We start from the raw sequence: 12,799 nt of genomic DNA, 5'->3' as shown, positions 1-12,799 counted from the left end.
TCGTATGTCTATGGGAAAGGGTCGCGGAAAGGGGACGTGATTGCTGCCGTATCATCATTGGGTATGACTTTGCTTGGGAGATTGGTATCCCCGCATCCCCTGAGCAACGTTCTTGTGCATTATGCAGAAGACCCGACAGCCGCACCCTTATCCACTACCTCCTAAGATGTCCCCACACACAACGCTTCCGTGACGCCTGCTGGACCACCACTCCACGACCCCCTGACGGAGACACGATGATCCTCCCCATACTGGCCAGATATTATGTAAATAACATTGATTATTATGTGTTAAAGGAACATCCTTCCTTCCTTAGGCTTTAGTAAGCCCCTTTATAATAGTTATACTGTATATACTTGTGACACTTGCCAGATGCTTCTTGTGTCATTGTACAGGGGTACCTAGTGACAGCACTAGGATCCCGCTTCCTCTATCAAGGAATAAACAATTGAAATTGAAATTATCCACGGTAGGACATTTCTCCGAATTCCGTACCCATCCAGTTTGATTTTCAGCCCTTCATGAGATACACTGTCGAAAGCCTTGGCAAATTCTAGGTAAATATTGTCGATATTAACACCCCGTTCCAGAATATGGGTCCAAATATCCAATACCTTGAGCAGTTGTGTTAAGCTGCAGCGCCCCGGCATAAAACCGTGTTGGCAATCCTTTACAAGGTTGTTTCGTAGTAGATGTTCCATTGCGGCATCTCTGATAATACTCTCAAGTACTTTACATATTATGCTGGTCAGGCTCACCGGTCTATAGATGTTCGTGGGGTGACGATCGCCCTTCTTGAAGATAGGACTCACATAAGCCACTTTCCATTCACTGGGGACCATTTGTTCATCCAGGCATTTACAAAACAGGATCTTCAGGGGCTCTGCAAGCTCTATGACATACATATAATATATGCAATATACATAATTCCATATACATAATGTATGATTCGAATTTGTATAATATGTTCTCAGAAAAAATGCTGTTATTTCTTGCATCAAACATGAACCGAAATCTTCATACAATAATAAGTTATTACATAACGCACACGTAACACAAAAATAAAACAGTCGAAATCGAGCACGTCATCAACTTAAGGAACTTTTATATCAAACATGACAAAGCTCTCAAGTTATAGCAGGTATTGCTTATCTTTTTATGATGTCATGAAGAGAAGCATGTCAAAGCCTGTACTGTTCCTACAGTGAAAGTTGAATGTCTGACGTAATGCTATACCCTATTAGGAATGGCCAAATAGTTATCAGAGTACTTCATAGCAAATTTAAAATAAAACTGCATTCATATTGTTCTTTTCGCACACGTTTATTGTATATTACATGAGGGATTGATTACTGTGCCGCGTTCGGAGCGCCAAGACAGAAACATTATTGGAACTGTTCCGTGACGTCATCGTGGGCTCCACCAATCACATTCGAAGGCCTGAACGGTCTCTGTTATGGTGCCCAGCGAGGACGCAGTCAACTCCATGAACCATGCCGAGTGCCAGTCGTGTTGGCGTCAACCTTCGGGCCTCAGCGTATTTACACCAAGGTGACAGAAAGTATATGGAAGATGAGTTTCAAGTGGCCTATCAGAGAACACATGACAAGAAAGATATTGAATACGCGTTCTTTGGAATTTTCGATGGCCATGGCGGGAAAGAAGCAGCGCATTTCGCCAAAGATAACTTGATGGATAATATTGTTAGCCTTCGTCCTTTTTGGTCCGACGACGACGAGGATGTACTTGCTGCCATCAAAGAAGGATTTTTACAAACTCACATGGCGATGTGGAAAGTGTTAGGTGAGTAATGAGTGTTAGCAGTGGTTGGCATAAACAGTCAACCACGCGTCCCCTCATCAGTCGCTAATTACTCCACTAAACAAGATTCATTATATTATAGGGAAGTTAGTTGGTATTGACAATGACCCACAGACTTGCTGGTGGACCATTAGTGTGGCTTAACATATGAATGGAGGGAACTACAGCGGGCCTATTGGCAGTCCCATTTACACCCAACCCCTATTGCTCATATATCCATCCAACCTATGTTTGAAGCTATCCAGCGTATTCGAGTTAATGATGTTATTTGGTAACTTGTTCCATTCATCCACTACTCTGTTTCCAAACCAATGTTTACCCATTTCGCTCTTAAATCTAAATTTGTCTAATTTAAAACCATTGTTACGAGTTCGCTCCTGGTTGGATAGTTTGAGTACCTTTGTTATGTCCCCTTTGTTTAGCCCTGACTTCCATTTATTCACCTCTATCATGTCGCCCCTCGCTCTACGTCTCTCGAGGGAGTGCAAATTAAGATGCTTTAACCTGTCTCTATACTCAAGGTTCCTAATGCCCGGGATTAGTCTTGTCATTCTCCTCTGAATTCTTTCCAAGGATTCTATATCCATTCTGTAATACGGTGACCAGAACTGAACTGCGTAATCCAGGTGTGGTCTCACAAGAGCAAGATACAGTTTTAGGATGACCTCGCTAGTCTTGTAACTAACACCCCTTTGTATGAACCCAAGTACTTTATTAGCCTTGTTACGAGCAAATACATATTGTTTACTTGGCTTAAGATTCCTACTTATCATTACTCCTAAATTTTTCTCGCAGTCGGATTTCTCAATAATATCGTTGTTCATCTGGTATCTGGTTTCCCTGTTTACATCTCCTACACTGAGTTCTTTACATTTGTCCATATTGAATTTCATCTGTCATTTTTCAGACCATTTGAAAAAATTATTTAGATCTTCCTGTAGTTTTGCGGAATCATCTTCAGATTTAATTACACGCCTTATTTTAGTGTCATCAGCAAATTTACTTATGTTGCTGTCTATGCCAATATCTATGTCTTAAATATATATATATATATATATATATATATATATATATATATATATATATATATATATATATATATATATATATATATATATATATATATATATATATATATATATATATATATATATATATAATAATGGTCCAAGTACTGAGCTTTGGGGAACTCCACTAGTGACGTTGCTCCAATGGGATTTAGTGCCGTTAATGCTCACTCTTTGTTTCCTGTCCTGTAATCACGTCCTAATCCATTTTAGAATATCTCCATTAATGCCATGAGCCTCCACTTTTCTTATTAGTCTTTCGTGGGGGACTGTCGAAGGCTTTCCTAAAGTTGAGATGTACCACATCATAATTGTGCCCCTCGTCCACTGATTCGAAAACAGATGAAAAGAATGTTAATATATTAGTTAGACATGAACACCCGTTTGTGAAGCCATGTTGGGAATCATTGATCAACTTGTGCTTCTCCAGGTGTTTTCGAATAGAGTTTGAAATGATTGCTTCCAGTAATTTGCCTACAATTGATGTTAGACTATTAGTGTAACTAAAGATATTGGATATTGGTTAATCTTTAGGACTGACCTGCCAGGCCTGCATAGCGCAGATGCGGCCGTATCATCTAACGTCCAGAAAATGCCTCAAATTTCACCATATCATTGTAAGTTCTATCTGTTTAATATACCAGGGAAGTTAGGTAGGTTTGGTTGGTTAGGTCTGTTCTTCATACCCACAAATGTTAAGTAGTGTTTATTTAAAAAATATTAATTTTTTAACATATTTCCACAAACTACAAGTGTCCACTATAATATAACAATGAAAATCCGGCATTTTTGTAATTGTTTTCAATCAATTTCGCTTGCGGGCTGGTCCTATATAATTACCAAGATATTTAGGTAATTCTGTATGGTAAATTTATATTTAACGGGCAAAACATCACATGCTCCTTTATTGACATTTAGGGTATCCGGGAATTTCCTGAAGTACCAGATACAGTTACATTATAGCTGTATAAGTTTTGGTATTGTATGAGAACACCAGTACCACCAGAATGAGTTGATTGATTGGTTCAATACTTAGAAAATGACACCAGACAACTGAATATTGGAAACAAAATTTTTTGTGTAAATCACGTTAAGTATAAATATGACCTTCATTGCCGTTGGAAATGAGCAGTAGTTGAGATATTGGGGAAAAAAGTGGAAGGCCAAACAATGTAAAAACCTAAAAAGACTCAAAAACATTAACCTAACATAAACTCACCTGGGTAATTTTTTTTTATTCACCCATCACCTTTTTTGACACAAAAATTTAAGTTTTTTGCTAGTGTTCTTGCTGTTTTAGATGATTCTGACATTTATCTTTGGGGCTTGGGTTAGAAAATAATCAAAACACCTAGTTTACAAAATTGCATCACAAAATTATGCCTCGGCATAACAATACATTGGATCATGCAAGACAATTTATTAAAGACAAAAAAAAAATTATTACTCAAACAAGCATCTCACACAATTTATTAAATATTAAAAAAACTAAAAACATGTTAATATGCCTGCAATCATCTCACTTAAGTAAGAGATATAGGAGGAAAAAGGTGATGCTACCTGAATGAGGAAGTGGCCGTCAGTGTCCGTCTCTTATCACAGTACCATGCATGATGATCTACACGGTATTGACACTGAATTACATCTCGGACACTTTACAGATGAAACAAAAACATTGTGAGCTCTAAAAATGACAACGGCTGCTGCTTCATTGTCCAAAATGCGCTGAATAATGCGGCAGCCAGCCAATGTACATCCATCTCACACAGACACTATCTTCCAAATGGTCGCAAACTCTGATTAGTGCATGAGTATTACCTCACACCAGTACTCACTCTGATTGGCAAGCACAACTATGACATGCCATCAACACTCATGCTGATTGGCCAAATATTATACTTTACTCTCTTTTTTTTAACTTTTACTCAAAACCTAAAAATTTCCGACGGAAACATTCTAGAATTATTAAATAAAATTTACTATCTCCCCAATGACTCAATATTCAGTTGCCTGGTGTCATTTTCTAAATATTGACTGATTGATTTAGTTAAAATTTGGGATTGGTATTATTGTTTCAGTCATTCAGTGAATTTTAGGATTTTAAGTTTATGATATGTTTGGTTTGGTTGAAATTATGTTTTTCCAATGTTTTTTTTTAGTTGTTTTGAACAACATCCAAATACACTCTCCCCGAATTACGACGGGGTTCCGTCACGATGACCAGGTCGTAAGTCGAATAGGCGAAAACAATACATAAAAATTCTAAAATGGGTGTCTCTTTTTCTTCTCAGCACCACGACAACTCTCACTTTTACGCTTGCCGGCCATTTTAAAAGGAATTACAAACAAAAGTTTTGTCAGTACACAGCGCGATCACTAACGTCATGACTCGAAAATATGTAATTTGAAAAATTATTTTATACGACCATGGCGGTCGTATGTCCGGGTTGTCGTAAGATGAGGAGTACCTGTAGGTGGATGACCGAAACAACAATTTTACCCCAAAAATTTCTACAGATGTTCTTATCATTATAGTAAATATTTTAAGAGGCAACATTTACTAGAACCTAATAGAACCTGGCCTAACAAACTAAAGAAACCTACCTAACCTTACCTATCTTCGTGGCTGGGGCCCCCCGGACCCCCTGCCTTATTAAACAAATGGACAGTTTATGATAGTAGCCAAGTTTTTATTAATAAAAGTTTTTCCTATGGTTCTTGTGATTAAAACGAATCTGACCTTTTTTCTAGTGCTAACCTCCCTAACATAACCTAAACCTGGCTACTATCCCAAATTGACCCCAGCCTCTAAGATAAGAACGTGATTAACACTGAGGAAGGCTCCGAGGTTAGGTTGGGGCAGTTAGCACCAGAAACGAAGAACATACATAAGAACATAAGAATGGAGGAAACTGCAGCGGGCCTATTGGCCCATACTGGGCAGTCCCTTTTACACCCATCCCATATCGCTCATGTATCCATCCAACCTATGTTTGAAGCTATCCAGTGTATTTTGAGTTAATGATGATTTTGGTAACTTGTTCCACTCATCCACTATTCTATTTCCAAACCAATGTTTACCTATCTCGTGCCTAAATCTAAATTTGTCTAATTTAAAACCATTGCAATGAGTTTGCTCCTGGTTAGATATAATGTAGTTTTTTTATGTAATGATAATTTCAGACAAAAACAAGTCCATTTTCTTCAATGACACTTTTGGTGCATTTTACCCATAACCAAGATATTGTGAGGTGAAATCAGAAAATCAGGTATTATTGCATTTGTTGCCACCAATAGAATCTTGGGAATTTTAGTTCTGCAAACAATATTTAAGATAATTCTAAGAAACACTGTTCTCTGTCATTACCCTCGCAAATGACCTATAACTGAGGTACTGTTCAGAATTTAATGTGCTGGGGGTCTGCCCCTTCTTTGGAAGTTGGGTTGGTTAGGATACCGGTAACTTCATTAGTAATTATTGGTTGATAGCTCCAATTTATAGTAGAGGACATAGAATAATTTGATAATGGAATTATTTTTTTTTTTCTAATGATAAATAAAGACCAAAACAAGACAATCTTCATCATGGAACTTTTGGTGCTCCTGCTGATAACCAGATATCAGGAGTTACAAGACTGGAAAAGCTTTTATTGAATTTTTGCCACCAACTGAAATATTTAATATGCTTGATTACGATGACATAATTAGTAATACATGGTTAATAGCACCTACCTAACCGTACCTAACTTCATAACTGGGCATATTAAATATCTTGGTTCTAGGTCGTTTGCGAGATAAACGTCATAGAAGAAAGGTGTCTTAGAATTGTTTAAACTGTTTGCGATGGAAAAAAACATAAGATTCGGTTGGTGGCATTAAATGCAATAATTGTTTAAAATTTTTATAGTACTGTAGTTTTCTGATTTTCAGCTGACGATATCTTGGTTATGAGTAAAAAGCTCCAAAGGTGACATACTGTAGATAAAAAATTTCTTGTTTTTGTCTGAACTTATCTTTCACAATAAAAATATTCCAATATTGAATTATGTCCTCTACTATAAATTGACCCCAACCATATTTAATTCCCCCCATATTAAATACAGTGACCCCTCGTTTAACGAACGCCTCGGTTAACGAAATTTCGGTTAACGAACTGCCTTCCATAAGGATCTTCAATTCGGTTAACGAAAAAAAATTCGGTTAACGAATTTCTTACGAACCGACCTCAACATGTTTTCGCTTGCACTGGCCGGGCAACCAGCTTAAGTATCAGTCCGCCAATACATTAATCGGTTCTAGGGCTTAAATTCCTAACTATTTTAGTAAATATCAAGAAGTTTATACTATTCAATAATTTTAAAAGTTTAATATTCAATTTTTTAGTCATTTTAACAATTATTGAACATAATTGAAGGTAAAGTGACTAGTTTAAAGCGCAGCATCCAGCCTCTTAACACAGCAAACAGGCGTTAGTCTCTCTGTTTTCACTGGAGGTAACATCTTGCTTGAGACTCTCTTCAACTAAACGCTTTTTTCTGTGTTTCCGAGCAAATTATTGGTCATTTTGAAATATATTTTACATATTGACAATATATAATGCAGTACAGTGTTGATTTAAAGAAAATAATCTTGAAATACACCAAGAGAACTAAAATTTTATGGGTGAAATGGTGCCATGGGGTGACTTCTCTTCCACCCCAATGCCTTCTCTTCTTCCTTCTCCTCCACCCCCATTGTAATTCCCATCATCATCATCCAGGAGCCTTCTACATACACACCTCAAAGTAAGTGAACTTTTCTACCATTTTTTTTGAATTTAGGAAATTTTCGGTGAGCTGGAACCAATTACCCAAAAACCCATTGAAACAATGGTTTTGGTTAACGAACTTTTCGGTTAACGAACGACCTTCTGGAACGGATTGAGTTCGTTAACCGAGGGGTCACTGTATGTATCTACGTATCTCGGTTAGTGACCATTTGCGAGTGAAACATCGTAGAAGAAAAGCGGGTGCTACTATAGTGTGCGGTCTACAACGATATCTTAAGTTAACTTAACCTGACTTAAATATCTTGTTGACTTCATGCTACAATAGTGCTGATGAGTCTTAGAATTGTCTAAACTAATGTTTTTAGAGAAAATTTTCAAAGATTTGGTTGGTATGAACAAATGCATAAATAACTTTTCTAGTACGTAGCTCTCTTATTTTCAACTCACAATATCTCATTATAGGTAAAATTTCATCGAAGGCGTCAAAGTAGAAAATTATCATGTTTTTGTCTGATATTATCATTAGACCACAGAAAACCATTATTCAGTATCTAATTTTGTTCTTTACTACAAATTGACCATAATGTTTGACTTTCATTCCACAAACACCAGCTTATGAACCCATAACTAGGATGGTGATTTTCTTAAGCAGTTTTTGGTTTGTGGAATAGTTACTTGGCTGGATTAGGTTAGGTTTAGTGGTAATTATTAGGGTGTTACTGTATTATCGTTTAGATTATCCAGCAATTTTAAGGATTTAAGTTTTGGAATGAGTAGTTTAGACAATTCTAAGACACTTTTCCTATGACATTTTCCCACTCGTAATTGCTTTCAGAGAAAATCGCAAAAAAAATAATGGTTTTGGGTGGGGAAAAAATCACAAAAAGTAGTAATTTGCAATAGAAATGAAGGTCAGAGTACCGTACAGTAAAGCCTCGAATAACGACGGTAATGTGTCCTCCAATATTGCAGTGTAAGATGAATCATTGTATCGCGAATCATTAACTACTATTAAAATAAAGCAATAATAATGAGATGCGTTCCCAAGTGTGACCTTTTCATATCTTTTGTGTGGCTTTTTACCCTCTTTTCCCCCAAATCAATACAATTAATGAAAATTTGAAACTACTGTATAATCTTTAAATAACGTTTCTAAATGCACCTTATACAATATAAATGAATAATAATTTGGTCACACAAGAGGAGATGGGACGCCATTGTTTTCGTTTGTGTTTACAGCCGAGAGTCCGGGACGATAGTTCTACACGAGAAAATGAAGAAAATAAGACCCTGGTTGTAGCATTAGTAAAACTAATGCCCCCAAAAATTAATATACAGTGGTCCCTCGGTTAACGAACACAATTTGTTCCACAGAGTCGTTCGTTAACCAAAAATTTTGTTAACCGAATCTATTATTTCAATGGGATATTGGATAATTGGTTCCAGCTCACAGAAAAGTACATACAAAGTATAAACAAAATGCAGTAAAGTACACTTACTTTGAGGTGTGTATGTAGAAGGTTCCTGGTTGATGATGATGATGGGAATTAGAAGTGGGGGTGGAGGAGAAGGAAGTGGGGGTGGAGGAGAAGGGAGAAGAGAAGCATTTTAATGGTTCCTTGGAAGGCGAGTCACCTTCCATAATAATGTCAGGAACCTCTGGACTGACAGATTCTTTAAAATAATCCTTTCTCCTTTTTGGAGAGGAACACTGAGGGGAATCGTCTTTCTCACCTATGCGTGATGCAGTAATTTCACCAGTAAAATTTTAAGTTCACAGCTGTAATTAAAGATTATTTTATTTAAATCAACACTGCACTGCTCTATATATTATCATTATGTTAACTAAATTTCAGAATGACCAATAATTTTAATGTAAAAACGTAAAAATATTCTGTATTCAAGAGACCAACAAACACGATGTTTCCTCCACTGTAAACAAAGTTAAACAGACGCTTTGGCGGGTGAATTAAGAGGCTGATGGGTGCACACAAAACTAGTTCCCTGTACTGCATATATGTTAACTAAATTTTAATATGACTACTAATTTTAATATAGAAAATGCAAAAATATTAAAGAGCACAACTTTCTTGATATATTTACTCCACTGGAAACGAATGTAACATAGAACCAATTACTGTATTGGCAGACTAGCCGATCAGCTGATGTGCACAACAAAACGTGTTTGTCAAAAGGATTTCGTTAATCAAAGTTTTGTTCGTTAATCGGACTGAAAATCCTTATGGGAGCTAGTTCGTTAACCAAAATTTCATTAATTGAACCATTCGTTAACCTCTGGACCACTGTATATGCTTTAAATAATGTTATTTACAGTAATGTTAATAAACGGAACAATAGAAGTAGCTAACCACTAATGGCAGAGAAAAAAAAAGGAGATGGATTGGGAACGCCAACAAATACGTGCGCATTTAAGGATACCGCGTCATTTATCTTTTTAAGAATATGTACAGTGGTCCCTCGGTTAACGAGCACAATTCGTTCTAGAAGGTTGCTCGTTAACCGAAACCATTGTTTCAATGGGTTTTTGGGTACAGGTTGACAATCCCTTATCCGAAATCCTTGGGACCAGATGCATTTTGGTTTTTGGAATTTTTCGGTTTTCAGAATGTTTTTTTTTTTTTACAGGGATACCTGGGCACAGGTCACTGACCCACATTGGGGCCTGGGGGCTAAAATATAATAATAATAATTATAATAATAATAATTCATAGGTCTAGGTCGTGTTTCTCACTTTTGATCTTTTTTTCATTCTTGTATTTCTTTATTATTATTATTTTATTACAGTATTATTGTTATTATTATTATTGCTATCATTCTTATTTTATTTTTGTGTATTTTTTATTAAAAATCTCATTTACTATGAATAATTATTATTATTACTGTATTATTATTATTATTATTATTATTATAATTATTATTACTATTACATTTTCACCCCCCAGGCCCCGGTGTGGGTTAGTGACCTGTGGCCGGGTGGGCTAATACCAAAAAAAAAATGCTCCACAAATTTTTTTTTCTGTTTTCAGAGCTTTTCGGTTTTTGGAATTTCGGATAAAGGGTTGTCAACCTGTAATTGGTTCCAGCTCACCGAAAATTGCCTAAAATCAACAAAAAAGGTAGTAAAGTACACTTACTTTGAGGTGTGTATGTAGAAGGCTTCTGGATGTTAATGATGATGGGAATTAGAATGGGGGTGGTGGAGAAGGGAGAAGAGAAGGCATTGGGGTGGAAGAGAAGTCACCCCATGGCACCATTTCACCCATAAAATTTTAGTTCTCTTGGTGTAATTCAAGATTATTTTTTTTAAATCAACGCTGCACTGCATTATATACGGTATTGTCAATAATGTAAAATAAATTTCAAATTGACCAATAATTTGCTTGGAAAAAGAGAAAAAAGCATTTAGTTGAAGAGAGTCTCAAGCAAGATGTTACCTCCACTGAAAAGACAGAGACTGACGCCTGTATGGTGTGTTGACAGGCTGTATGGCGGGCAAAAAACTAGCTTCCTATACTTCAATTTTGTTCAATAATTGTTAAAATGACTAAAAAAATTAATATAAAACTTTTAAAATTATTGAATAGTATAAACTTCTTGATATTTACTAAAATAGTAAGGAATTTAAGCCCTAGAACCGATTACTGTATTGGCGGACTAATACTACAGCTGGTGGACCGCCAAATGCAAGCGAAAACATGTTGAGGTCAGCTCGTAAAAAACGCGTTAATCGGGGGATTGCTCGTTAACCGAAGTTAAGAATCTTATGGAAGGTAACTCGTTAACCGAGGGATCACTGTACAAAAGATTCATTATTGTTTATTACTGAATATGTATTTGCTTGAATTAATCTTTATATATGCGAAATGAACAATACAATTCATTAATAATGCGTAGAATATTAAAACGCACAAGAGGATAAGAGACGGCATTGTTGTCAGTGTTTCCACCCATAATGTCAGTTATCCACCCGAAACTGAAGAAAATAAGACCCTGGTTGTTTTTGATGTAGTAAAATTAATGTAAAAAATATGTGTTTTAATTAATGTTATTTAATGTACAGTAGAAAACCACTGATATTAAAGAAAAAGTGAGACTGATAGTAGAACGCCAATGTATACGTGCACACTCAAGGAAACATAGTCATTTATCTTAAGAATATGAACAAAAGATTCAATATTGTTTATTACTGAATATGTATTTGATTGGATTAATGTTTTTATATGTGAAATGAACAATGCAATTCATTAATAATACGTAGAATATTAAAACACACACGAGGAGACAAGACGGCATTGTTTTCGTGAGTGACGATGGTTCTACATAAGAAACTGAAGAAAATAAGACTGGTTGTAGTTGTAGTGAACTTAATTAAAAAAATGAATACTTGTATGTATGTTTTAAGTAATGTTATTTAGTGTTAATAAATGGAACACTAGAAGTAGCTAACCATTAATGGTAAAGAAATAAAGCGAGACGAGTGGGAACGCCAACGTATGTACAGTAAGTGCGTACATGTGAAAACATATCGCCATTTCTCTACATATGAATATGAAAGCAACACTTATTTACTGTTCATATATGTTTTAAATGATATTTTATTTACGAATGTAAAACAAAACTTCTACTCACCAATGGTGGTAAAGTCTAAAACATAGGACAGCCAGTAAGTGTACTTTTTGCATTTTTTTTTTTACTTTGTGTGTACTTTTCGGTGAGCTGGAACCAATTACCCAACATCCCATTGAAACAATGGATTTGGTTAACAACATTTTTGGTTAACGAACGACCTTCTGTAACGAATTAGTTAACCGAGGGACCACTGTACTATACTTATATATTATGACTTGAGAGCTCTTATAGGTCCTTTACTTTAAATTTTCTATTTCAGATCAGTGGCCAAGAACTGCTTCAGGATGGCCGAGCACAAGTGGGACAACAGCAAGTGTAGCTTTCATTCGCAGAGAAAAAATTTACATTGGTCATGTGGGAGATTCAGGAATTGTTCTTGGATGTGAAGACCCGAGTAAGTTTTTGTGCAAGTATGATAAAGCCATATGCTATTTTGTTTCAGTACTGTATACTTTTCTCATAAGTAATTCCATCTACTCCTGAGCCCTCAACC

At 36.0% G+C, this 12,799-nt stretch overlaps 1 protein-coding gene across 1 annotated transcript in view; it reads left to right on the top strand.

Moving 5' to 3' along the window:
- Window positions 1-1,445: 1,445 nt before the first annotated feature.
- Window positions 1,446-12,799, top strand: part of LOC121860697 — a 28,096-nt gene continuing 16,742 nt past the window's right edge. The window contains exons 1-2 of the mRNA XM_042357995.1: window positions 1,446-1,803; window positions 12,566-12,700. Of these exons, the coding sequence (XP_042213929.1) occupies window positions 1,494-1,803; window positions 12,566-12,700 (445 nt within the window). The 5' untranslated portion in view covers window positions 1,446-1,493. The remainder of the gene's footprint in view (window positions 1,804-12,565; window positions 12,701-12,799) is intronic.

This window comes from Homarus americanus, unplaced genomic scaffold (assembly GCF_018991925.1).
Source record: "Homarus americanus isolate GMGI-L3 unplaced genomic scaffold, GMGI_Hamer_2.0 scaffold40248, whole genome shotgun sequence".
Lineage (NCBI taxonomy): Eukaryota > Metazoa > Arthropoda > Malacostraca > Decapoda > Nephropidae > Homarus > Homarus americanus.
Note: the sequence above shows the minus strand (reverse complement) of the source record. Positions and strands in the feature narration are given on the sequence as shown.